The sequence below is a fragment of the Equus caballus genome, chromosome 21 (assembly GCF_041296265.1).
Source record: "Equus caballus isolate H_3958 breed thoroughbred chromosome 21, TB-T2T, whole genome shotgun sequence".
Classification (NCBI taxonomy): Eukaryota; Metazoa; Chordata; class Mammalia; order Perissodactyla; family Equidae; genus Equus; species Equus caballus.
The window spans coordinates 37993026-38020696 of NC_091704.1; the positions used below are offsets into that span (position 1 = coordinate 37993026).

Consider the following 27671-nt stretch of genomic DNA (forward strand, 5'->3'; position numbering starts at 1 on the left):
TTTACTGTGGTATAATTGTTGTTTAGATTATTTAAATAAGCATCACTCCAGTAAAATCCATCCGTGTGGTTCTTTGCTGGACCGTCACAACGCAGCTCCTCACAGGGTTTAATTACAACCAGCTCACAACAGTTCCGTGTGTGGTACCGGAACTACAGACGGCAGAGAAAGCAACCAGATTCCGGACGAGGAACTCCCGCCTCCCCGACTTCCGGTCCCGCCCTTCGCATCGGCACGACGGGGTGTGGCCGCGGAGCAGAGGGCACGGTCAGGGCGGGACTTCCGGCTTTCTTCCGGAGGCAAGGAGCTTACCCGGGGTGCGGGAAGGTTTGAACCGGCGCTCTTTCCTGTGCTTTCTCTCCGGGCTAACAGCTGATGCAGCCGTCGCTTTCCCGCTCTTCGGACTTGACGGAGGTTTCGCCCAAAACACTCTGTGTGACCTTATTCCTCTGCGGTTGTGATTGTTTTTCTTTCATCAAGAAACATCACTTGTTGGTAATTTGTCAAATTCAAGGAATAGCCCCCCCCGAGAAGCAGTCGCGGGCAGGCGCAGACGCCGCGGGCGAGCATTTTGGCAAATTAAAGACAGGGTCCGTTGATTGGCCTCATTCCCAAGACTTTTAAGCTCAGAACGGCTGTGTGAGTGCAAGACCTTGGTTGTTGTTTTGATGAGGGTTTTCTGTAACTAGATACTGCATTTTGAAAAATGAGGTTCCCATGGATGTCAAAAACAGACTTGTGGCTTTTTGATCGTTAAACATACTCTGGTGTAATGTGTTGTGTGGTGAAAACACAAACAGAAATAAGGCAGTAGAGAGGAGGCTGAAAATGTGGGTTGGAACCAGATTATGGCTTTTAGTGATGCGCCAGAAACTTTAGACATTCCACTGTTTCTTGTGCATGCTTTCTGTTTTTAAAAAGACCTTGGCCAAAGATAGAAATCGTTTTCCAATAGGTATTAGAAAATAAAAGTTTTCCGTCTGTGTATCTGCACCTTTTTTTCCCTGAAATAGCAAGTAGACATCTGATATATATATATAGCTGCAATATAAATACATTTATTGCCATTAACATTTATTGCCATTTAACAAGTATGTAAACAAGTGATGTAAGGCAGTTGGTATGGTCTGGGTTGTGGAAAATTACCTATAGCAGCAATACTGGAAATGGATTGCAGAGGGGAAAAACTGGAGAAAGGTCCCAGACAGTTGCACGAGTTGAGGGAAGAGTTGATGGCCTGAAACAGAAAAAGAGGAGCCAGGTTCATGAGAGAGACTTACAAAATCAACAGTACTTGTTACAGGGGTAAGGAGGGGAATAGAGTGAGAGTCAAATTCTGCTAACATTGGCTGCTAACATTGAGTTGCCATAAACTCAAATTGCAAATTCAGGGAGAGCAAGAATTTTAAAATTCACTTATTTATTCGTTCACCGTTAAATAAATATTTATTCCACCCTTGTTATTTGCCAAGTATTGTTTTAGTTGCCAAAGATACAATTGTGAATAGGCAGAGGAGGTCCCTGCTCTGATTGAGTTTATATCTGAGTGGGAAAAGAAAGAGAGCAGGTGAATAAATAGACTCAGTTTTTATAGTGATAGACGCTTTGAAGAAAAGAAGATGAAATGGATAAAAAGTGATTGGGAGATTGTTAGGCACAATTTTAAGTGAGACAGTCAAGTCAAGCCTTTGAGAAAGTGATATTGGTGCTGAGATCTTACTGGTGGCAAAGAGCCAACCAAAGTGATGAGACAATGAAAGGACATGCTAGGCAGGAAGAACAGTGCAAAGGTTCTGAGATGGGAAAAAGCCTGTGTTAAAAACATTAAAAAGGCCGGTGTAGCTAAAGTGTCCTGAACAAGGAGAGAGTTAGGAGATGACATTTGAAGAGGTAGATGGGGCCAGATTGTGTAGCTGTTGTAGGCTGTGGTTAGGAATTTGGATTTTATTCTAAGTGCAAATGGTGGTCTATAATCCAGGAAGTAACCTCATTTTTATTTTAAAAGATCCGTCTGGCTGCTGTATGTAGACTGGACTTGAGAGGAAAGAGTGAAAGTGAAATTAGGGGATAATACAGAAGTCCGCTTTTGGTGCTAGTGCTTCAGTTCCATTTTAGTCATGTTGATTTATCCATGGGACAGGGATGTGAAGAGAGGTCTAGCAGGCAGCCGGAAGCTTTGGAAAGAGGCCAGGTAGATTTGGAAGTTCTCTAGAGAAAGAAAATACTTGAAGTCGTCTGAATCTCCTCAGCAGAGACCATATGGCTTAATACTATATTATAGTACATATAATATTAATATTATATCCTGACATATTCAACAAAAGATTATAGACCATGTCATATGTAGCTAATTACATACATTGAAAAGGGGTAAGATTTTTTTTAAAAGGGAGGGTGGGCATAACAGCAACATGAGTGAATATAGTAAGAAAGGATGAAATGGGAACTAAGGTCAGTCTTGATGAATCCTTCTTCTTGGTGAAGAAAAGAAATGATTAAAAACAGAGGTAGATGTAGGGGAAACCATGGCAGCCTTTTCTTTCTTTCTTTCTTTAAATAAAAGGCAGAGGAAGAGAGAGTTTGGTGCAAGGGAAGGTAGACAATGCTGTCACAGGTTGACCAGTTGAGTAGGATGAAGGCTAAAGTCATTGGATGTAGGAAGACGTTGGTGACCATTGTGAAACGATTTCAGTAGAGAGATGGAGGAGAAAGCTGAATTGCAATGAATTGAAGATTAATGGGAAAGAAAGTGGACAATGAGTGGATACTACACTTGAGAAGTTTATTAGTAAGAAATCTGGGTAAACTGGGGAAAGTGATATTTATGGAAAGTTATTTTTTTCTGTCAGGTGAAACTTGATCACCTGAGTGGTGGAAGGAGATAATGTCCTAGAAGGGGATGAGGTTAGCATTAGAAAGGAATCATAAGATTTGTTGAGCTCCTACAACACGACATTTGTGATACTGGGCACTGTCATATGTGTTGTCTCATTTAATCCTCATAACAATCCTGTTACTATCCCCATTTTACAAATAAGGAAACAATCTGAGGCTTAGAGCTGTGGAGTACTAATGGAACCCAACCCTCTAATTCCCCTTCAGTCATACCTATATGGAAAGCACAGGTGAAGATACAGAGTCATTTTACAGGTAGAGAAGAGGAAATTGGATTCAGAAATAAAGATGAATCAAAGACACTAGGAGATTAATTAGCTTGCTTAGTAGTGACATGGAGCTACTTCCATAATGCCAGGCTGGGGCGACAAAAAGCCAGGTATTTGGATTTCTTTTTCAGTGTTGTTTCCTCTTAGTTACTTTTGGTCTGCCTTTTGCATGCATTACAAATGATTTGCTGTATTCTTATTGCGATGGAATTTGTTCTTTGAAATGAGATACTGAGCACATAATTTACAGAAATTAAACTTCAGGAGAAGTAAAGCTGCTAAAATTATAAAGACAGTTATAACTGGGTGGGCTAGCCTCTCCCTCTAGGTTATCTTCCCACACAGGAGTCCGTAAATCCCAAAGGGTTAATCAAGGCATTAGTTACAAGGGATGTTAATTTCAGATCATTTAACAGTATGTAGTAAAATGATCACATTTTCTCCAACTAAAGTAAATGCAATGGCAATGTGTTTTGCTTATATTCTTAGAAAATGCATCCATTTATTTTGATATAACTTGTGTACATTAAGAGAACCATTTGGGCAACTGTGTTTCCTATTTCCATCAGTCTTCACCTTGGAAGGACATTTTATCCATAGTCATAGTAATGGCAGCTGAAGTGCGAATGGTGCTTTATGAAGATGATTCAGTGCAAGTACAATATGTTGATGGTTCCAGACTGCAGCTTTCTCCCTGTGGCTCTGAATTTTTATTTGAAAAGGCACCTCCTGTTTCAGCACATCCTTTGGAACAACCAGAAAGAATTCGCCAAAGGACACACTTTGTTATTAGCACTTACCGAGTAAGTAAACATGACACTTAACTCTTAAACAACAAATATTGTTGAGGTGGCCACAATATGGAAAGTAATTAGTATTCTGGACTACTGTCATTCTAAATTGATTCTCAAGTTAGTTTTTTTTGTGAGGAAGATTGGCCCTGGACTAATATCTGTTGCCATTCTTCCTCTTTTTGCTTGAGGGAGATTGTCACTGAGCTAACACCTCTGCCAATCTTCCTCTGTTTTATGTGGGATGCTGCCACAGCATGGCTTGATGAGCAGTGCTAGGTCTATGCCAGGGATCCAAACCTGCAAACCCAGGCCTCTGAAGCAGAGTGCATTAACTTTACCACCAGGCTGGCCCCTCAAGTTTTTTTAAGATTACATTTTGTATTTCTTTTTTGTAGGAGCAATTACAGCGAGCACTAGATTTTCGAAACTCTTCTGCTACTTGCCCTTTTTTATCTGACAGCATCATACCTTCTGAAAAAAAAAAGGTAATTTTTTAAACTTCATTTTTATAAGTAATATTTGAGAACAAGTAATTAGAAACAGGTAGTTTAATATTTAGTATTTTTCTTCATGACACTTGGGAATAGACACATTGCTATAGAATGCATAGGCCTATATATTACACCAGACTTGGGTGTTTTTATGTTCTGTATATTGATTGAGACACAAAAGTTACATAGTTCATCTCCCTGCCTTTTTCTTTATAGCCAAGGATTATACTCAAAACTTTTCAGATTGGTGACTTTTTGATTCTTGGAGGTGTCAAAACTAAGAAACTATGTGGCAAATTTTAGTAGGTTGTGTGTAGTTATTTGTTAATGTGCACTAGAGATGTGTAGTTACTTATGGGTATACACATTTTATTCTTTTTTTTGAGGAAGATTAGCTCTGAGCTAACATCTGCTGCCAGTCCTCCTCTTTTTGCTGAGGAAGACTCGTCATGAGCTCACATCCGTGCCCATCTTCCTCTACTTTATATGTGGGACGCCTACCACTGCATGGCTTGACAAGTGGTGCATAGGTCCACACCCAGGCTCCAAACCAGCGAACCCCAGGCTGCCAAAGCGTAACAAGTGAACTTAACCACTGTGCCACCAGGCCGGCCCCTATGCATTTTATTCTTTTCCTAAATTCTACTTTGAACTTTTAGGAGTAATAATAATAACTATCATTTATTGAGGGTTTACTGTGTGCCAAGAACTAGGAATGATATTAAAAATATTTAATAACACCAGTACGGCATGGGTACCTGCTGATCGAAATGGATGTCCAACCAATCAGAACAGGTACATTGGCTGGATATAAGCCCCTTTTCCAGGAAATTTTCTAAGTGGCAAAGTCAGGATTTGAACCCAGCCTGTCTGACTCTGAAGACTGTCTTTAACCACCTTCTGCCACCGTTATGTTGTTTGCCTGTCTACTGAGTAATTTTCTAGTATATTGTCTCATGGCAAAGGAGCCATGAAAAATTTTAAGCTGTGACTTAGACAACAAGGCTGATTTCCCCTGTATCTTTTGAGTAGCTTTATTCATTGAAACTCCGTAGCTTGCTGCTGATGCTGCCTTAGGATTAGTAGAAAGTCTAATTCTAGAAGGGAACTTTCTTAAATGACCAACCTTACAAACCAGCTTTGCCATCAGTGAATACTATACTAACATCTGTACACATAGATAGCACTGTAAATTTAAGACGCTTTCTTGACAATAGTTTTTATAAATTTAAGGTTTTATATAAATGGAAGTTGAAATGTTTCACTGTTGGCAAGATTAACTGATTAAAAGACCGTTATGCGACACCTACTGTTTTTATCTTATATGAAAAGATACGTCAGGCACTGTTAGCTGTTAGGAGTCTGTGTGCTATTGGTCAGGATCAATTTACCTTTGAGTAGTTCAGTTTTTTTAAATGTTACTCTTTTTTCTTTCTTTAAAGATTTTATTTTTCCTTTTTCTCCCCAAAGCCCCCTGGTGCATAGTTGTGTATTTTTAGTTGTGGGTCCTTCTAGTTGTGGCATGTGGGACGCCGCCTCAGCATGGCTTGATGAGCAGTGCCATGTCCGCACCCAGGATCCGAACCGGCAAGACCCTGAGCTGCTGAAGTGGTGTGTGCGACCGTAACCACTTGGCCATGGGGCTGGCCCCTAAAATTTTACTCTTTAAGTCACCTGGAATTTATTTCATTCCAGCATGCCAGGTGCTATCTAGGACAGATACTTTATCCGTGGTATTCTGTTTAGTCCATGTGATAACCCTTTACTATTTCCCAAATGCTATTCAATAATTTCAGTACTGTTTGTTAAATAATTCTTCCTTTCCCCCTTTGTTTTGAAAAGCTCATGTTATCACATGTAACACTTTAAGATATGAGTGGTCTATTTCTGTGTTCTCTGAGTTGTTCTGTTGAAGATTTTTATGCTAGTTCCATACCATTTAAGTTATGATTGCTTTTAATATAGTGCATTGTAGTGCTCATCTTCCCTCGTTTATGTTCTTTTTCAGAGTAGACTTTTGGGAGAGTCTGGAAATCTATTCATCTCTGATTCAGTGTACATTTTAAACAAAAATATTTCTAACACTAAATATGATCTGAATGATTTTTTCTTTTTCTTTTCTCTCATTTTTTGTCAGTGTGTATGTGTTTTACATATTTTTTTCTAAATGAGATAATATTATCAATATCAAACATTCTGTTGAAAATCTTGTATAGGTTGACACCTGGTTCTCCATTTTTCTTTTCTTTTCTTTTTTTTAAAGATTGGCACCTGAGCTAACACCTGTTGCCAGTCTCCTTTTTTCTTTTCTTCTCCCCAAAGTCCCCCAGTACATAGTTGTATATTCTAGTTGCAGGTCCCTCTGGCTCTGCTATGTGGGATGCTACCTCAGCATAGCTTGTTGGGCTGTGCTAGGTCTGTGCCCAGGATCTGAACCAGCAAAACCCTGGGCCGCTGTAGCGGAGTATGAGAACTTAACCACTCAGCCACAGGGCCAGCCCTCCATTTTTCATTTTATCTGATTGTAAACCACAAACAAAACTTTGAGCTCTCTTACACAATGTGTAAGTATCAAATGTTTGGGAACATTGAACTGTTAACAGAAAATACTCACCATCTCTTGTTTTCCCCTCAACTCAGCGTATCTTCATTGACGTCTCAGAAGTGAGATGGCCCAGTCTTGATACTGATGATGGCATGATACGTATGCAGAGTGGCACCGTGAAGATATCATCTTTAGACGGTCACGCGTACCTTTGCCTGCCCAAATCTCAGCAAGAATTTACAGTACAATTTTTGTGTAAAGTAAGCCAGAAACCAGACTCATCTAGAGTATTGTCAGAAAAAAATAATCAAGCCAAAAAGGACAAACCAGTTGAGAAAGCAGGCAAAATCTGTACTTATGGAAATTTATCAGGACAGAGACTGAAGAATAAAGAAAATGAACTTCATTGTCAGATCTTGAAACCCAGAGATCCTTTAGAGAAGAAGAGTTGTGTAAATGGAACTAAAGGGAGGGAGGAGCTGCCCTCGTCTGGTACAAAATACACATGTGTGTACACGTGGGTAAAGCAGTGCTGGTCTGTGGCCTCCTGTCCAGAGGAATGGAAATACCCTTTGTCTTTAGCACTTCGTTTTCATAATAAAATCAGCAATATGTCTAGAATTGATGTAAATATCACTCAGAGTGGAATTTTAACTTCTGATGTTTCAGAAGAAAGAGGAAAAGAGGTTTCTGTTCTTCCCAGAGCCCTGTTACTCAGCTGTCCTGCCCCACACCTGCACAGGTAATGAAGAATGACTTATTTGTCATAAAGCTTTTGTCAGAACTAGTCCTTACCTTAGGGTAATTTTTCTTGCTAAATCATCTGATACCATTCATAAAGGAAGTTCATTCAGTCGATCTAAAACTTTGCTTATAACTAGTAGTAAATAATTTCCCTAGTTAGTGTGTTGCTTGTGTTTCTTACTCTGTCCATGCATTGAATGTTGATGGAAGGCTATACGCTTGACACTTTGTAAGGCACAGAGAATATAAAGATGAATAAGACACAGGCCCTGCTTTCTAGGAGCTTAGAGCCTAGTGAAGGTCACTGTTGCTGAAAAGATTATTAGAGTGTGGTAAGTGATGGCATAGGGCTCTGTGGGAGCTAGCACAGAGGAGTATCAGCTGCTGCTCAGTGGAGCCCGTTACCTTGGTTACTTGGATCTGACAAGTTTACAATCGTGGGTTCTTTCTTTCATACCTTTCTCAGAGGCCACCCTTATCTTTGGTTAACTGATTATAAATATGTCCATCTTCAAAAGGGGTAAACATGGAGAGGCTTCTGGAGGGCTAGGTATAAACCTTTTATCTCCACTAATTGGTGAATAACCTAATGCTTATAGATTTGTGACATGAACTTTGTGTAAGTAGTGCAGTAATACTGGAGAATAGCTAACACAAAGCACTATGTGCCAGGCCCAGCTGTGCTTTGCCCATTTGACCCACATAATAATCCCATGAGGCAAGTACTATTATCATCCCAACTTTGTAGAGGAACCTGAGGCACAGAAATGTTAAATGCCCTGAGCAAAGTCCCACCGCTAGTCCTTGTAGGATTGGGATTGATCCCAGGTAGTCTCTGAGTACCTGTTTGTTATTTAAACAAAACATGGGAATGATTTTCAGGTTTGTCATGATCATCTAGTTAAAAGTGGAAATTCCAGTATTATAAGTACACATCAAAAGAGATTCATGCTTCTAAATTAACTACTGTTAAATAACTTGCCACTGGCCTTAGATTGAAATCCATTATCCTTAAACATGGTTGAACAGGCCTCCTGTTATCTGGTCCCTTCCTATATCCATAATCCTCCACCCTCTCACTACTCTTGCCCTCTTGCCTCTCACCACTCTTGCTTTCCCAACTCTTGCTGAACTGGACTTCTTGCAATCCTTAGAGTGCTTGCTCTAAGCCTCTCTGCACCTTTCTTCTGCCAGGAACACTCCCTTTATCTCTCAGCTCGCTAGCTTATGCTTATTTCCACATCTCAGCATAGGCCTTACTTCCTGAGGGTGGTCATCCCAAGGCAGGATTAGGTTCTTATACAATCCCGTAGCATCTAGGAACTCTTTCTTTATGCTCAATATTTACTATTTAATGTCCTTGCTAGATAGGAATCTCCATTGAGGGCAGTGACCATGTCAGCTTTTTTGGGTGTTATATCCCCAGTGTGAACAGTACAGTGCCTGGTTCACCATAGATATTTCAGTAAATATTTGTTGTTTGAATCCTAAATTTTAAAGTTAGTGAAACTGTTAATTTAGGTAATTGTGCTGATATTTAATAATGAGATTATTGAAAATACGTGGAAAAATAAGACATTTTTAAATTTCATTAATATGCTTTCATATTCATTTTTACTTTTCTTTGATCTAACAAATTAAGCAAGAAGTAAATTTGTTACAGCAGCACTGTGCAGACTTGTAAAGGTAATTTTGTTGAGCAACCAGAATCAATAGTTTGTATTTTGTCCTTCACAGGTGGAATTTTTGTGATTCGCTTTCACAGAGACAGTCTGAGGAAGAAGAATATTCCTATCCTGAACCAGTGAAAGTGGTTTGGTACCAGGGTATTACATATAGGTAAGGCACCTGTGTTGGAGTGGGAGCTATTTAGTGATGTTACAGAGGGGATGGGACTAGCCTTGCAGACAGACTCCCAAAGAGGACACAGTTTTGTCAGGGCCATTGTGCTCCTGTGTTTGGTCCTGAGTTTTACAGGTCTCAAAACTTAATTTTATGAGGGCACACAGGGCTCTTGTGACTAATTCACATTAACCATATTTTTGTGATAACTCCAAAGCCAGTGAGGGTTTACTTTTGCTAGTGAATGAAATACTCATGTCAGTTATTTAGGATACCCCTTCCAAGCATCAGTGGATCTAGTTGTCTGAATTAGTCACATCAGAAGGTTGCCTGTTGAGCATGGAATTAGAGAAGGTAGATAGCCTAGGTGGGTTTCGGCCTTCATTCACACAGCAAATATGCATCGAGGGGCTGCTCTGTGCCCACACCATTGCATTGTATTATCCCTGCCCCGCTACGAGTTACACCTCTGTAGTGACTGGAATACTAGTGTGGGCCAGACTCAGAGTTTTACTTCCATAAATAATGCTAGAAGAGCACTGTGAAATTTTTGTTTCTTGGGCCCTCCTTTTTCCACATGAAGACACACTCCCTTCTTAAAATATATTCTTCATCTGTTTCAATAAAATTGGCTTGGCTCAAGTTTTTATCCTTTCAGTACCCAATACCTTGATTATGCCTGGCTGCTCCAGGTACAGTCAATCTCTTAGGGATGGCTCCTTTTACATAAGCCTAATCTCTTCCATCAGCTATTGATTCTTCTTGTTTCATTATTAAAGAATAATCTTATTTTCAGGTTCTGGAGGTGTCATATTTAACTCCTATGCACTGGGCATTGTTTTAGTGACTATTTTGTGCCAGCTACTGTGATTGGCAGCGAGGATATCAGGATGATAAGACAAGATGCCAACTTCCAGAAGCTGAGCTTAATTGTTGAAATAGATGCATTAACCAATTCTTGTTTGTTCTGTTTATCTTTTGCAAAAAGATTAATTTAGCTGGTTGGGGTGCAGAGTATGAAACTATTAGCTTTTCTATATAGGCCAAACCCCATACTTCTTTGCTTTTTCTTTTTATAATGATTGCCTTCATGTATGTTTTAATCTCAATTAGAAAAAAAAATTTTTTTAATGATTATTTCTCTGCCTTAGACTTACCCATAAAAATGTGAACTCAATAGAGATTTATCCTGGAGATGGATCTATTTTCAAATCAGAAGGAGCATATTTTGGGAATTATTTTACATATTATTCCATTCAAGAAGGATCAGAAGAGGTAAGCTGACAATGAGATCTCAGCTTAAGAAGATTTTTGGTATATAGCTGTTTCTAAATAATTCTGAATATCTATGAGAAGTTTGATCTATATATATCATTACTTGCTACTACTCCAACACTGGCACAGTAATTATTAACCACCGTATTTTTACTGTATTCTCATACTGTTTTCTGTCATCCATTTGCCTAAGCAATTCGTGTTTAAATCAGAAGCTAAATTTCTTCTGTCATAGAATGTATCAGTAGAAAACACTGAAACCGGCAGCATTACTTTGAATCAATATCCTTCTTTGAATTAATATTTGCACATTAAAAAGCACATTCTTTTTTCCCCCACCATGTCATTGTTTGCACATTTTAAATACCTCGTAATTCCTAAATCTCGATCATACAACTACAAGTTGAACAAGATTGTTCTCTGTTGCTGAAAACAGTGAAACATAACATGATGGATTTAATATATCAGACCAAAATGTAATAATGTGGATGTTTTGTTAGTGAGTCTTAATTTGCTGGTTCCATCTTGACATTGGCATCCACCCATTTTTAGGGATCTCCATAGTATTGCATGGCTTGGCTTTGCAGGATGGAACATAAGTATGTTTTCTTTCTCCATTAGAGGGTGGAGTATTTGGGTGATGAGATTATCAGAGTTGCTAGGAAGAAGAGTTAAAACTAGAGCAGATTTTTTTTTTTTTCTTAAAGATTGGCCCCTGAGCTAACAACTGTTGCCAATCTTCTTTTTTTTTTCTGCTTTTTTCTCCCCAAATCCCCCAGTACATAGTTGTGTATTTTTAGTTATGAGTCGTTCTAGTTGTGGCATGTGGGACGCCACTTCAATGTGGCTTGATGAGCGGTGCCATGTCCAGGCCCAGGATCAGAACCACGGCCGCTGAAGTGGAGCACGTGAACTTAACCACTCGGCCACGGGGCCAGCCCCTAGATTTTTTTTTTAACTATGGAAAATTTCAAATATGCGAAAGTAGAAAGACAAGTAAACAGACTTAGTACATCTTCCTGGAGGTTCAGTTTTACTCAAAGGTGTTGGGGGAAGGGGTGAAAATTTTTATACTGAAGCAAACATCATGGAGTAGAAGCATGAGCTTTTGGGGTAAAACACAAAATTTCCAAACACGTTGTGCCTTTGTGGTGGGCTGCTTTGGGCTTCACTCTCACATGTCTGTGTTCATCACATTCCCTCTCCTCTGTCTACTTGAGTGAAAAGATTTAGAAACAATTGGCTGTCTTTTGGGGATAAAATTGTTTGCTTCTTACTTTAACCCATACTCCAAAATAAATTCCAGATGGATTAAAGAGCTAAATGTAAGAAAGCAAACTTTATGATGCTTAGAAGAAAATACAGAAGAAGAGTGTTTATGATCTTGGGTGGGGGAGGCCTTCTTAAGTACAATACAAAAAACCAGAAAGCATAAAAGTTTGATTAGCTGGAAACTTTCAAACTTATATTAAATTTTAAATATTTAACTTCTCTTAAATTAGATAAAGTCAAAAAGAAAAGCAAAGGGCTGAGAGAAAATATTCTACACTATAAATCAGTAATAAAAACCCTAATAGAAAAATGAGTAAAGGATAAAAATGGTGAAGCCACAGAAAAGGCAATATAAATAATCCATAATATTTGAAAACATGTTCAACTTTACTACTTGCATCAAAGAAATGCAATTAAAAGAAATGAAAATGACATGACGTTTTTCACTCTGTGGAAAATTGTCGAAAACTAAAAAGGTGGGTAATATCTACTGCCAACAAGGGTGTGTGGAAAGGGCTGCTTTCATAGTGTCGGTTGGAGTGTAAATTGGTTCAGCGTTCATGAAGGACAATTTGATAATATCAAGTAAAATTGGCCAGAAATTCTTCTAGATATCTATTCTAGAAAAATATTAGCACATAAATACAAAGAAGCATGGCCAAGGATGTAGGTAGTGGCATTGTTCATAGTAGCAAAAAACTGGAAGCAATGTAAATGTTCATCAACAGGGAATTGGTGAAATAAGCTAAGGTGATCAGATTATGGGAATGCTCTGCAGCAGTTTGAAAGAATGAGGAAGATGTAGAAGCTTAAGAGGGAGAGCTTGACAGATCTCCAAGACACTGTTGAGTGAAAAAAGAAAGTTGCATAAGAACATGTAGAATGATATTTTTCGGGTAAAGAACAAAAAACAGACCCCAAACCTATATATTACCATATATTATACACATGTTAATGCACAGGGAAAGACGTATGCAGGTATACACTGAACTGAAGTGGTTACTTTGTGGGAAGAGTCTGGGATTTTGTGAGGGAGGAAGAGTCAGGAGGGACTTAAATCATATTTGTTGAACTTACTTTTTTTTCCCCAAGAGAAACATGTTGAAGTTGAGATGTCTTTGTGATAAGCAGGGGAGAAGCCCAGTAGAGACGTAGATATTCAAGTCCACAGTCCAGGATAAAAGGGGAAAGACTGTTGTTTGAGTACCTACTATATACTAAATTCTGTCCCAGGTGCATTCTTTACGTGTTATAGCTTTAATCCTCAGGACCGTCTGGATTGGTAGGTAGTATCCCCATTGCACAGATTGTAGTCACTGAGGCTTTCAAAAGGTTGTATAACCTGCCCATCATTATAGTTAGTAAGAGGCAGACCTGCAATTTGAGTTCAGATCTTCTGACTTTGTAGCCCATCTTCTCTCAGTGATGGTGAAGTATGGGCTACACTCTCTTGAGGTTCAAATCAGATCTCTGCCACTTCTTAGCCCTCAAGCCTCAATTTCTTCACCTAAAAAATAGTCATTAGTAGTTCTTATCTTTCAGAGTTATTTTGAGGGGTAAATGAGATCATACATGTAAACTGCATAGCACCTAGCACATAATATTTGTTCAATAAATGTTAGCTGTTGCTACTATGATTTTTTTTTTTTTTGAGGAAGATTAGCCCTGAGCTAATATCTGTTGCCAATCCTCCTCTTTTTTGCTGAGGAAGACTGGCCCTGAGCTAACATTTGTGCTCATCTTCCTCTACTTTATATGTGGGACGCTTACCACACCATGACTTGCCAAGCGGTGCCATGTCCACACCCAGGATCCAAACCGGCAAACCCCAGGCCACCAAAGTGAAACGTGCACATTTAACCACTGAGCCCCCGGGCCGGCCCCCACTATTATGATTTTTATGAACATAGCTTTGGACCCTATTGGAATCACCCAAGAAGAAATCAGGAACTCAGAAGAAAAGGCTGGAAACAGTTCTGGGAAACTCTAGCAGTAAAGAGTCTGAGAAAGAGGAAATTCAGAAGGAATAACAAAATAATTTTTTAAAGTTCAACACCCTGAGCTTGTAAATAATATTGTCTTCCATAAACTGTAGCAATAATTCTTCCCTTAGTAAAATATGACAAAATTCTATATTCATTCAATTAAAATAATTTTTAACCTATATAGCCAATTTTGTTGTAGTTGTTGTCTAAAGGGAAAAGTTTATGTGGTAAGTTTCTTGCTAATGTGTAGGAAAATTAGTTTGGTAACCATGTTAAGTATAGCTAAGATAGAAATTGGGCAGTAAGTTATAGGCTATTAGAATGAAACTTTTGAATGGGTAGGAGAAATAGGAAAATGGAAAAGTATCATAAAATACCTTTAAAAATGTACCTTTTATGGGCTTTAAGTTAAAATAACTGCTTGCCTTGTCACTATGTAAATATGTATTTCAAGAAAGAAATAACTGTAATGGCCAAAATTTATAATTAGTGAGATTTTTTCATTTTAAACTAATTTTCAGAGAGAAGAGAAAACATATTCAGTAAATAACCTTCCTCCAGATAGACCAGGAAGTCTGTTCTCTGTGCGTTCTCTAATTAAACAGGCAACCAGGTAAGTTCTCCACCTTCAACTGAGTCAAGTGTTATGTGTCTGAGATCTTGATACATTTTCTAGTGGTTGGGATAAGATTAAGAATTGGTAGGTACAGTGGAAATAGATGTCTTTGGTAAAATCTATCAACTTTTCTAATCTCATCATTTATAACATAAGGTAGTCACTATATCATTATAAGAGAACTTCTGGCTTTGAAAGTTAAAGTTAAATATGGAGGAACATCCATATATGGTGGGCAAGTGCTGGTAGGAAGTAAGTGACTTTTCTGTGGGTAAGTGTGGCATCATTACTGTAGCGTGCAATCAGGTTGAGGATTTGATGATACCTTTCAAATTTTCATTTCTTTATTAGCCTCAGAGTAATAAAGATTTCTAGAGTGTACAGAAGATGAAGTGTAGTTTGGTTCTTTGGCTCATATGTTTTTTTAATTCTCCTAATTAATCAATCTGTAGCACCCAAGAGAATGAAAGTGGATTGTTGAATTAAATTATTTATGTTTATAAACTTATGTCTAAGCAACTTCAAAGTGGATTTGAAGGAGCGGAATTTGTCTTTTGATTTCACACCCCCCCCCACTCTTAGACTATGCTAACCCTTTCAAGGGCTGCGAATCTATTACCTCTTCTAAAGGAGCACAGGAAAATGCTATTTGGAGTCATTTCATTCCTAAAAATTAGAGGAATAACCTTAACTAGGTACGATTAGCACAAAGGGAAGCAACAGGAGTAGTTCCCCTCTAAGGGCTTAAGGATTTCTGGAAGAAAAGCAGTCTGGACTGTTTCAGTGGAAATGAGTTACTTGCCTACAGTGTTGTATGGCATTGAGAATGGTTTGCTAGAATTGGAAAAATGCCATTATTTGCAAATGTTTAAGTAGTGTTTTTCATGTTCACAGAATTCTTCAACATTGTGCCAAGATGAGGCTTTCTTTAAGCCATAACTATCGTGTATGCTGCTGGAAAATGGTATCTTAAAATTATTTCAAAAGCAGGATATTTTTAAATTGTTTTACTCTTTGCATACATACTTCTAAGTTCAAATTACTTTCATCTAAGTCATGAGAAATTCTTTGTAGCATTAATATTGGTTTGTTCCGGAGAATATCCACTTAATAGATAAACACTGCAAAATCAGGCTTTTATGTTATACTTTTATTGTATATAGTTTGTTTTTGTTTCTTTTTTTTTAACAGGGGGGAAGGTCAGGGGAGTTGATTGAATTTGAAGTATCTTTTTATAATAAACCATGATGTTACTGTATTCTATTCTATTTCCCTAGCTGTAAAAGTAAATTCTTTAATTGTGATTTGGAGGAAGTGGTTCTCAGACTTTGCTTTCTGTAATTTCATTGTAAACCTATATATTGCTGTAGTTGCTAATTTTTGTTTATGTTCTATGTAAAGTTCAGAACAGAACGGTGAGTTTACAAAGATCTTAGAACTTAATCTGCTTGTGATAGACTCTTTTGGGTATCCACTTCTGGAAAAGTTGAAACATACATAAGGATTCCACAATATTCAACTTCTGAGTAAGAATCTGAGGTTGCCTCAGAGTTCATTAATCATTTAAATCTTATTAATGGATAACTATTTCCCGCTATTTTTATTTACTTGGTTTTAGGTACCTGGGATAAATGATAGCAATATACTGCCTGTGCTTTTGAGAGAATCTCTCATACCCAGCGTGGGAAGATTTCTTGCATACTCCGATGACAAAGTACATGCTATCTTTTTAGATGGCGTTACTCTAACCCTAAATTGGAATTTTGCCTCTTTTACTGAAAAGGGACAGGTGAGTGTACTTCAGACTGAAATACATTTTTTATTGCTTTTTAATCTGTGGAAATAGTGTTGTACTTTGTTTTCCTTGTTCTATCTTTGTTTTTTGAAGTATAAAATCTGTCAAGAGGCTTTACTGATCTCATTGGATTTCTAGCAAAAATTAGAAAAGTGTGACAAATAGTATTTTATAAAGGTAACTCCTTAGAGAGAGAGGGACTAGTACTTTTTTGCTTTTGATAATTATCTATATAAGAGTGGTGGTTAAATAATACGCATATCCCATGTAAAATATACCTTTTAAATTATTTAAAATAAATTTTTAATGATTTATCTACTTATTTTTTTAATTGATAAGTTAGAAAAGGGTTTTGTTTTGGGTTTTTTTTTCAGTTTTAGAATGATAAAGCTTACCTTTCCTCCTTGCTTCTTAAGGTAAATCGAGGCCTCCAGTTAGGTTGGTGTAAGTTAACTTTTCCTGATGGACAAGATCAGTTAATTCAAGTTGAACACCCTGGACCTTATGAAAGGTACTGCAAAGCAATTTTTTAAATTATTTTCATGTTAGTAAATAACTTTTAATTGACAGAGAGGAAACATAATAAACATTATTTACATGTTAAATCTTTTTTTAGCTTTTCCATGTGGATAATTTGAATGAAGTCATTTCAGCAGGTTTCAAAGTTTATAGTTATATTGGCATCTAGCATAACTAAATAGATCAGGTCAGCTTTAATCATTTCCATTTTTATTCAAGTGATTTTTCAAAATGAATGTATTACAGATATAACTGGTCAGCTCTCTAAACCAATTAACTAATTAATCCACTAACCAATTTGAAATAAGGTTTGCAAGCACAAATAAACTTCCATATATTTCTATAAGGTGGAAAGAAATTAGCTGATGGTGGTTCTTAAATTGGAGAAGAATCTTGAAATCAGCTTTTTATGAATATGCTTTTTCTCTTTTGGTTTATGTAATTTGTTATAATTATTGCACTTGTGATATTCTTGACATTTTAGTGATTTTACTTGAGAATCTTCACAAAAGAATTGCTTTCTTATCTCTTGAATTTATTTTTCTATTGAGATTTATTGCATTTTGGTCGAAATGCTGCAACACTCGTTGCTAGTTTGAATAATTTACCCCCAAAAAATAGTGTCTTTAGAAAACATTATTTTTTTTCAGCCAATCACTTTATTTTTTTTTAATTTATTTTTTTTTTGAGGAAGATTAGCCCTGAGCTAACTACTGCCAATCCTCCTCTTTTTGCTGAGGAAGACTGGCCCAGAGCTAACATCCATGCCCATCTTCCTCCACTTTATATGTGGGATGCCTACCACAGCATGGCCTGCCAAGCGGTGCCATGTCCGCACGCGGGATCAGAACCAGCGAACCCCGGGCCGCCGAGAAGTGAAATGTGCAAACTTAACCCCTGCACCACCGGGCTGGCCCCTCAGCCAATCACTTTAGATCGTTCATTTTATTAAACTTGATACTTGTTTCGTATATTCAGTCATTTACATATAATTGTATATGTATGTGTATGCATTAATGGATGTTTTCTGGTTTAAGTTTTGGAAAGCAAATGCTCAGTTTCATATATGTAAAGACATTTTTATGATAAAATTTAATGAAACTCATTTTATTTTGAAAAACTAAAAGGAGAATTTAGACATTTGAATTTGAACTTTGAATGAAATCCAAGTATCACATTTGCTCTGCTTCTTAAATCTCATCTTTATTAATCATGAACGTGGGTAAATCACTTTATTCTTGAAGACTGAGGATAACTTGCCTTTTTTATTTCCAATGAAAAAGATGCAGAAAATTGCCCGGTAAATACCTTACTTTAGAATTCTTTTCTTTATTTCTTTTTTCCCCAAATTGTCTTAATGATTTTTTCATTTTTTGAATACTTTTATAAATATTATCCAAGTTCATTTTCAAATATTTATTTGAATGTATTCAATCTAGATATGTGGCAGCAGTAATATTGTGGTGCAGAAGACTGGCGCAGACTAGTCAGAGAGAGCAGCCCAGACGTCCCTCATCTTCTATTCTTGAAGAAAATTGGTATTTATATATTTTTTAAACTCAATCTGTGTAGAAGAGCCAACTAATACTCAAATATTACAATGTCAAATGGTAAACTCGAAGGCTTTTTTCCCAAAAAACTTTCTCGTAGTTAAATATATTTAACTCCTATAATGTTTTTGATAGCTTAAGCTTGAAAATAATTTATCTTTAATCAGATACCTAATTTATTACATTTCATCATCTTCTATTTCCTCTGAATGTCAGAAGACTGCATTGAAAACTTCATATCAAAATGGGTGACTTTTAATGTGATAAATTCATCCTGAAAACTTTATGGAAAAATTTAAAGGAGTTTCTTTAAAATTTTAGTAATATTAAAGGAAATAAAATGTTGACTAACACAATAAGCTTTCAGAAAAAGTTGATTTTTAAATAATTTCTATTAATTATCTCCCAAAAATTAATTGGCAAATCAACAAGTAAAGCAAGTATTTTAGTCCCTCCTGTGTGCCTTTCACTGTGCAGGGGACTAGAACTGGGCTTCAAAGTGATAGTTAGGGAAATTAAGACATTTTAGGGAGGAAGCAAGGACAGAGGTCAAAAAAAAAAAGAAAAGAAAGGGTAAAGGATATTGTGACCTGTGGAGATAGTGAGAAGATAGTTTTTATGGAGCAGATGCCATTTGTTCAGGTGTAGTATGAGTTTTGACAGATAGGAATGGATTTCTAATCAATAGAGAAGTTCAGACTTGATGGAATTACAAGTTGCTAAATAGAAAAATGACAGGAAGCAAGATCATTAGAAAGGTTAGTATCACTGACAGTATAATCTCCAATGATATATTGGAAAAGAAGGATACCACGAACAATTTAGGAAGCTTTAACGTAAGTCGTGTCTTATTATAGCTTGGTGAAAAAAATACAAACATTAAGCCTGACTCTTATCACCTTTTCATTCCTAAGTTGCTTAGAGAAAGAGGTACAATCAGTAGGTGTTGTTTGAATAGTTCAGGTATCTTAAGGATCCAGCTTTCCAGATCCCTCATTCTTCAGCTACAGCTGTTTGGCAGCAGAAAAGTTGTCCAAGTAGCTATTGAAAAACATAGTTGGGAGGAAAGAGAAATTGCACATGGCTGTAAAATTGGTCACTTCATCATTGCTTCGCTGGCAGGGTTTGTAAAATGCCAGCCTTTTTATATGAAAGCTTAGAAGAAAATAACTGTCAGAATACACTAAAAAGTGAGAGTGAGAGAAGTGAAGACGGGTGAAAGCAGTTATGGGTGGAAGCAGAGAGACAGAGGGATTGAGGAGGAGTAGGGAGGGGAGATACAGCCGCTTGCAATTGCTCCATGCCCCTTGCAAAGCCTAAGACATCTCTATCTTGTCAAAAAGAGTATGTTGAAGGAGGAGAAGAGATTGTGCTATAAACAGCTACCTAAATTGTATTTCAGTATTTTTTTCAACTCACCTTCTATCATTAGCTTACTGATTCAACTTTTTAGTAGGGATGCTAGTCAAAAAATACTGCAGAAGACATTTCATAAGAAGATGGTTCATGGTATGAGCAACAGCATTAAAGGTAGTTTGTATTGTTGCTTACACCCAGAAAAATGAGTAAAAAAAAAAAGGTATTTTGCAGTGATGAACAATCAACAGGCCTTGGAGTAAGTCATATCCAAGTCTTTACCATGGATGCTTAAAATGATGAAAGATCTCTTTCATTCTCCGTGCATAGGCTGGAGTAAGAGTAAAGAGTGCAAGCTGACAAGTGCAAGAATGTGGTCCATTGTATAAAGCAGACAAGTCATCCTATTATGAACTGTGAAGAAGACCTTTCTAGTGACTTGAATAAAGAGATGTGTTAGACATTGATATCCTCATTAATTTTGTAGAGAGCTAGTCAAGTTACTCTAGTTTCTACTTGTGTGCCACTGCTCATATTTTCGTTCTAGCTTGATGAGGAAAAATACAAAGAACACACACATAAGAGGTTCTGCTGGAGTTGTATACATTCAGCCCTCTACCCCATACCAGTTGCTCCAATATCTGTTTCTGTGCAACATGGTAAGAGCTAATGTTCATATGTTAACCCTCTGAGTCAAGGAGAAGAGAATGTTTAGTATACTGTGCTTAATAAAATGATGAAATGAGTAGGTTGTCTATTCCAGAAGAAATTTAGTAGAAAATAGTTATGTTTTGACACCTAATTCAGCTGTGTAAAAACTTGGTCCTCCAAAACCATCCATTTTCTGAGAGTTCCATATAAATGAGGTCTTACTAGATGTGCACAGTACAGAAGAATAAGAAAAGATCCTTTCTACTGAAAGAGACCATCTAGGTATGAAGATCAGAAAATTAATTCAAGAGAGGACATTACAAATGAGTATATGATTAATTAACATAATGCTATAGGAATTCAAGGACGGAGAGAACACTTCTTTCACAGAAGTGATGGGATTTTAGTAGGTTTTTAAAGTTTGCGTAAACTTTGAGGAGGAAAGTAGAGGGTATGCCAGGTTAGTACTAAGAAGTTGTAGCAGGAAGGCCCATTACCTTCAGATCAATACTTGATTCAGAAGTCCTTGAGGCGGGGACTTTTATTCACTGGCCTTACTCATTAAAAGCACTCAATAAGGATCAGGATCAGTTGAGTCAAGTTGACTCGTTGCTAAATAAAGCCAATATAAAGGGAATTCTTAACTTCTAGGTTCTTCTGTCTAAAATTCTAAGCTTTATGAAAAAAAATCAAGTATGCCTATTTGAAATATTGTGGATATAAAGGACTCACTCAACCAGCATGAACTTACGTTTTTTTTGTGCACAGGTCTGTGGCGTCTGAACTTGAAAAGATACAGAAGTTTAACTGTATCCTTTGAACAGAATGTATTGTTCTGCATAATTACTCCCTTTCCAGTCTAGGCTTAATTCAAAACTCTGTATATTAATTCATACATGCATATTGTGGAGCTTTACTGAATAATGTTTATGATTGTAATTTAAGATGTATCTTGTCTATAGAAAGTACATCATGTTAACATTTATACTTTTCATTGAGTTTAAATTAGGCAAAGGACAGTGAGCTAGGGTTAAGGTCTCTGGAGACTTTTTCACTTATGTAATTATACTCTAACTTGTAACTGAGACCTATATTTGACTTGCTTTTCTTTTTTCCTTTTTTTTTTAAGGATTTTTGTTATTTTTTATTTTTTTAAATTTCAGCTTCATGAGGTATAATTGACAAACAAAATTATAAGATATTTAAAGTGTACATCATGTGACCTGACACACATATATATTATGAAAGGATTACCCTGTCTCATTAGTTAACACATCCATCACCTCACATATCCAGCCCTCCCCTTCCCTTTTCTTTTCGTGAGAACATCTGAATTCCACCCTCCCAGCAAACCTCAACCATACAACACAATGTTATCAGCTGTAGTCACCATGTTATACATTAAATCCTCAGACCTTATTCATCTTCTAGCTGAAGCTTCATACCCTTTTATCACCCTCTCCCTACTTCCCCCACAACGCCAGCTCTTGGCAACCACCATTCTGCTCTCTGTCTCTATGAGTTTGACTTTTTAAAAAATACCACATATAAGTTACATTGTGCAGTATTTGTCTTTCTCTGTCTGGCTTATTTCACTTAGCATAATGCCCTCAAGGTCCATCTCTGTTGTTGCAAATGGCAGGATTTCTTCTTACTCATGGCTATATACTATTCCATGGTGTGTGTATATGTGTATATATGTGGGTGTGTGTGTGTGTATATATGTATATCTTCTTTATCCCTTCATCCTTAAGGGACACTTAGGTTGTTTTCACATTTTGACTATTTTGAATAATGCCATGAACTTGGGAGTGCAGATCTCTCTTCAAAAGTCTGTTTGATTTCCTTTGGATATATACCCAGAAATGGGATTGCTGAATTACATGGTAGTTCTATTTTTAATTTTTTGAGGAACTTCCATACTGTTTCCCATAGTGGCTGTACTGGTTTACGTTTCCACCAAAGTACACAAGGGTTCTCTTTTCTCCACATCCTCGCCAACACTTGTATCTCTTGTCTTTTTGATGATAGGTATGAAGCTCAGAGCTGATATCTCATTGTGGTTTTGATTTGCATTTCCCTGATGATTGGGGATGTTGAGCACCTTTTCATATACCTGTTGGCCATTTGTATGTCTTTGGGAAAATGTCTATTCAGTACTTCTGCCCATTTTTAATCAGATTTTTTTTTTTTTGCTTTTGAGTTGTATGAGTTCTTTCTATATTTGTATATTAACCCCTCTTCACATATGATTTGAAAATATTTTCTTCCATTCCACAGGTTGCCTTTTCATTTCGTTGATGATTTCCTTTGCTATGCAGAAGATTTTTAGTTTGATATAGTCCCATTTGTTTATTTTTAATTTTGTTGCTTTTGCTTCTTGTGTGAAATCCAAAAAATTATTGCCAAGACTGATGTCAAGGAGCTTACTACCCACAACGTTTTCTTCTAGAGGTTTTGTGGTTTCAGGTCTTATGTTTAAGTCTTTAATCCATTTTAAGTTGATTTTTGTGTGTGCTGTAAGATAGGGTCCAGTTTTCCCAACACCATTTATTGAAAAGACTATCCTTTCCCCTTTGTATGTTCTTGGCTCCTTTGTTGTAACTTAATTGACCGTATATACATGAGTTTATTTCTGGGCTCTCTATTCTGTTCCATTGATGTATTTGTCTGGTTTTATGCCAATACCATACTGTTTTGATTACTCTAGCTTTGTAATATAGTTTGAATTAAGGATGCATGATGCCTCCAGCTTTGTTCTTCTTTCTCAGGATTGCTTTGGCTATTCTTTTGTAGTTCCATACATATTCTAGGATTGTTTGTTCTAGTTCTGTGAAAAATGCCATTGGAATTTTTATAGGGATTGCATTGAATCTGTAGATTGCTGTGGGTGGTATGGACATTTTAATAATATTTGTTCTTCCAGTCCATGAGTATGGAGTATCTTTCCATTTATTTCTATCTTTTTTAGTTTCTTTCTTCAGTGTCTTATAGTTTTCAGCGTGCAGATCTTTCACCTACTTGCTTAAATTTATTCCTAGGTATTTTATTCTTTTTTATGTAATTGTAAATGGGATTGTTTTCTTAATTTCTCTTCCTGATAGTTTGTTGTAGGTGTATAGAAGTGCAACTGATTTTTTAATACAGGCATACCCCAGAGATATTGTGGGTTTGGTTCCTGACCACTGCAATAAAGCAAATATTGCAATAAAGCAAGGCACGCAAAGTTTTTGGTTTCCTAAGTGCATATAAAAGTTAGGTTTGCACTTGGACCAGCTGGTGGTGTAGTGGTTAAGTTACACACTACACTTCAGCAGCCCAGGGTTTGCAGGGTTTGCACAGACCTATGCACTGCTTATCAAGCCATGCTGTGGCAGGCGTCCCACATATAAAATAGAGGAAGATGGGCACGGATGTTAGCTCAGGGCCAATCTCCCTCAGCAGAAAGAGGAGGATTGGCAGCAGATGTTAGCTCAGGGCTAATCTTCCTCAAAAAAAAAAAAAGGTTTACACAATACTATAGTCTGCTAAGTGTGCAATAGCATTATGTCTAAAAAACAATGTACATACCTTAATTAAAAAGTACTTTATTGCTAAAATATGCTAACCATCATCTGAGCCTTCAGCGAGTTGTAATCTTTTTGCTTGTGGAGGGTCTTGTACAAAATGCAGTTATCTGTGAAGTGCAGTAAAGTGACGCACAATAAAATGAGGTATGCCTGTATTGATTTTGTATCCTGCAACTTTACTGAATTTGGTTATTAGGTCTAACAGCTTTTTGGTGGAGTCTTTAGCATCTTCTATATATAACATCATGTCATCTGCAAATAGGGACACTTTTACTTCCTCCATTCCAATTTGTATGCCTTTTATTTCTTTTTCTTGCCTAATTGCTCTGGCTAGGACTTCGAGTACTATGTTGAATAAAAGTGGTGAAAAGGGGCATTCTTGTCTTATTCCTGATCTAAGAAGAAAAGCTTTTAGCTTTTCACCATTTAGTAGGATGTTAGCTGTCAGCTACTCATATATGGCCTTTGTTATGTTGAGGTACATTTCCTCTATACCTGGTTTGTTGAGAATTCTTCTGCATCTATTGACATGATTATATGATTTTTATTCTTCATTTTGTTAATGTGGTGTATCACATTGATTTTCATAGGTTGAAACTTCTTTGCATCCTTGGAATAAATCCCACTTCGTTGTGGTGTATGATTATTTTAATATATTGTTGAATTCCATTTGCTAATGTTCTGTTGAGGATTTTTGCATCTGTGTTCATCAGGGATATTGGTCTGTAATTTTCTTTTCTTGTAGTGTCCTTGTCCGGTTCTGGTTGTTAGGGTAATCCTTTGTAAAATGAATTTGGAAGTCTTCCCTCCTCTTCTGTTTTTTGGAAGAGTTTGAAAAGGATTGGTATTAATTTTTCTTTAAATGTTTGGTAGAATTGACCAGTGAAACCATCTGATCCTGGGCTCTTGTTTGTTGAGAGGTTTTTGATTAGTGATTCAATCTCCTTAACTGTAATTGGTCAGATTTTCTATTTCTTCATGATTCAGGCTCTCTAGGTTGTGTTTCTAGGAATTTACCCATTGCCTCTAGGTTGTCCAATTTGTTGGTGTATAATTGTACACAGTAATCTCTTATGATCCTTTGTATTGTGTGGTATCAGTTGTAATTTCTCCTCTTTCTTATTTTGAGTCCTCTCTTTTTTTCTTTTGGTAAGTCTAGCTAAAACTTTGTCTATTTTCTTTATCTTGGAAAAAAAAAACAGCTCTTTGTTTCATTTATCTTTTCTATTGTCTTTTTACATGTGCACAAGCTCCTTCCAGGGAGAGAGCTGGTAACCTGGAACAGGCCAGAGGGAGAATGTGGAGATGTCACCTGCCAGCCTCTGGGGAGAATTACACTCAGCTCCTAGATGTGTGCTAAATTAGAACCCTGACCCTCAGGCAGCAGCTTTTAAAGTATGCAGATAGGCCTCTTTTAGGGAAAGACTGGGAAATGAGTGTTTCTGTCTGCTCCCGCTGTGCTGAGTCCTGGGGGAGGGTCCCAGTGAGTCCTTGCAAACCCATTAAGAACTGTTTCTTTGTTAGCTATAGCTTGTGGGTCTCTTGGACACAAGCCCTGTTGGCTTTCAGAGGTAGGTGTCTTGGAGGCCCATCCCTCAGGTGGAAGTCTTAAAAGTTGGAGCATTAGATGTTGGATCCAAACCCTTTGCTCCTGAGGGAGAAGCTGGGAGTCGTGAATTCCCTCCTGATTGTATGTTGCTATGCTGGGGCTGGGGTTTATGGCGAGAGAGCATCTCAGCCTTTTCTACCTGTTTCAGTGTGGGTATTTTCTCATTTGCCAGATGTATAGAAGTTGCCCAGGTAGTTCCTGGATTTCTTTCAGAGGGAACTGCTTCACGTGTAGCTGTAGACTCGGTGTGTTTGTGGTAGGAGGTGAGTTCGGGAGCCCTCTATGTTGCCATCTTGTATAGGACCCTGACTTCTTTTTCTTATGAAACCTTTGTTCTGTGCATTCCCACCCATTCATCTAAATTTCTTTTATCTTGTGATTTTTCTGTAATCCTATTCATATAATAAAGTAGCTCTGCAACAGAGGACAGGTTTTTCACTCTAGATCTTTTTTAAGTTAAAAAATAACTACACAGATTGTTTATAGTCCTATCACCCCTACTTTTGTTCCCTTTTATTCCTGCTTTACTTCTTCACTTAAACGTTACTGAGATTTTCTTTTATTTCCTCCCTGTCACCAAACCTCTATCCAAGCACACACACGTACATCCTCTTTCCTTTCCCCCTCTTATGCTGTAACCATTTCTTCATCTATAAGGGTAAACTTGATAAGTGCTGAAGTCCCAATTCTATTAGGAATCCAAGAGATCTTCCTTCCAATGGAAAAATATTTTAATATGAAGGCCAGGCTTTCTGAAATTAAAAATACTTATATAATAAAAAATGTGGGGGAACGATCCTTAATTAAGCAACTTAGTGTTATTGGAGAATAGTGGTATCCTAAACCAGACTGCTAAGAAGAAAAATGAACAGTCTTCTGATCAGTATGAACCAAAATCTTCAGAAACCGTGCTAGAAGTTAATGAAAACAGAGTATTGGCAGCATTGAAAAAAACCTCTGAAATCCTTCAGGATATTGACTGTCTTCTATCAAACTCTAAAAAGTGAAAATGGAATTATTACAATATATTATTAAACCTTAAGGATGTTGTTTCAAGTAACTGGTACAAAGTTACTAGTAAGCCAAGAAGTTGTATATATTACTTCTGTACAATGATTATATGATAAATGGCATTTAACTTGGGAGATCTTTTACCTAACTTGTAAATTTTAAAATATTTATTTATAATATACGTTATTAATAAAGAACTTTTGAAATTCTGTACAATTTATTTCAGATTTATGAGAAAAAAATTTATAAAATTATAATTGCTGTTTTATCTTGTAGAGCATTCATTATTAATCTTCAAGATTTTTTTTTCATTTTTTTTAATAGGCAGAATTGTGTGCATTTGGTCATTTGGTACTTAGTCTCTCTATTCCAAGCATTTTTCAATAGACCTATAAGAAGAGAATTAGATCTTAAGAAAAAAAGAAAACTTAATGTAGGTAATGCTGCTTCAAGCTAAGAATCGAGCCCTTCAGCAAAGACTAAATAGTATCTGAAGTGTCTCATGAACCAGATATTTTCACTTCTTTTGAACATCTGAAAATATTTATACTACAAAGTATGCGAAAAGAAAAGAGGAATGAGCTCACCAAAAGTCCTATTTATTACAACCTTGTCTATTGGGAAGGAACAAAACCACACACCTAAAAAGACCTCAAGATTATACCAATATAGCCAGAAATGTTCTAATTATCTTCTGATTTCTCGAAAAGATCAGGCTCTTCACATAAAAGGGAAAAAGCACCAGAGGAAACAAGGAGAAAAAGGAAGAAAGCAGGCAAAGCCTAGTAGATTAGAAGAGACAATGTCAGCGCACAATGTTCTCTCAGCTCCTCACGCTGGGCTCCTTGCCACCTTCAGGGCTCAGCACAAGTATCACTTCTTC

General features: G+C 37.0%; 1 protein-coding gene across 4 annotated transcripts; it reads left to right on the forward strand.

Annotated features, from left to right (window-relative positions):
* The first annotated feature begins 206 nt into the window (after positions 1-206).
* Positions 207-27001, forward strand: C21H5orf34 (chromosome 21 C5orf34 homolog). 4 transcript variants are annotated; one of them, XM_023625684.2, is made up of 14 exons: positions 207-495; positions 3151-3274; positions 3734-3967; positions 4354-4443; positions 7090-7736; positions 9476-9577; positions 10732-10855; positions 14634-14725; positions 15623-15692; positions 16347-16517; positions 16940-17034; positions 18482-18580; positions 21368-21408; positions 26594-27001. In XM_023625684.2, the coding sequence occupies exons 3-14, from the start codon at positions 3773-3775 to the stop codon at positions 26782-26784; spliced, it is 1917 nt and encodes a 638-aa protein (XP_023481452.1). In that variant the 5' UTR covers positions 207-495; positions 3151-3274; positions 3734-3772; the 3' UTR covers positions 26785-27001. The 4 variants fall into 4 exon arrangements, with proteins under 4 accessions (XP_023481452.1, XP_070102401.1, XP_023481449.1 ...); XM_070246300.1 differs by having other exon boundaries at positions 235-299; XM_023625681.2 differs by lacking the exon at positions 3151-3274 and having other exon boundaries at positions 235-639.
* Positions 27002-27671: the final 670 nt, after the last annotated feature.

Coding starts and splice junctions, on each gene's coding strand:
- C21H5orf34 (XM_001498290.5), top strand. CDS start 376: ATGCAGCCGTCGCTTTCCCGCTCTTCGGACTTGACGGAGGTTTCGCCC. Junction 16,518..16,939: donor CTTTTACTGAAAAGGGACAG/GTGAGTGTACTT, acceptor TTGCTTCTTAAG/GTAAATCGAGGCCTCCAGTT. Junction 21,409..26,593: donor AAAGATACAGAAGTTTAACT/GTATCCTTTGAA, acceptor TAAGCAACTTAG/TGTTATTGGAGAATAGTGGT.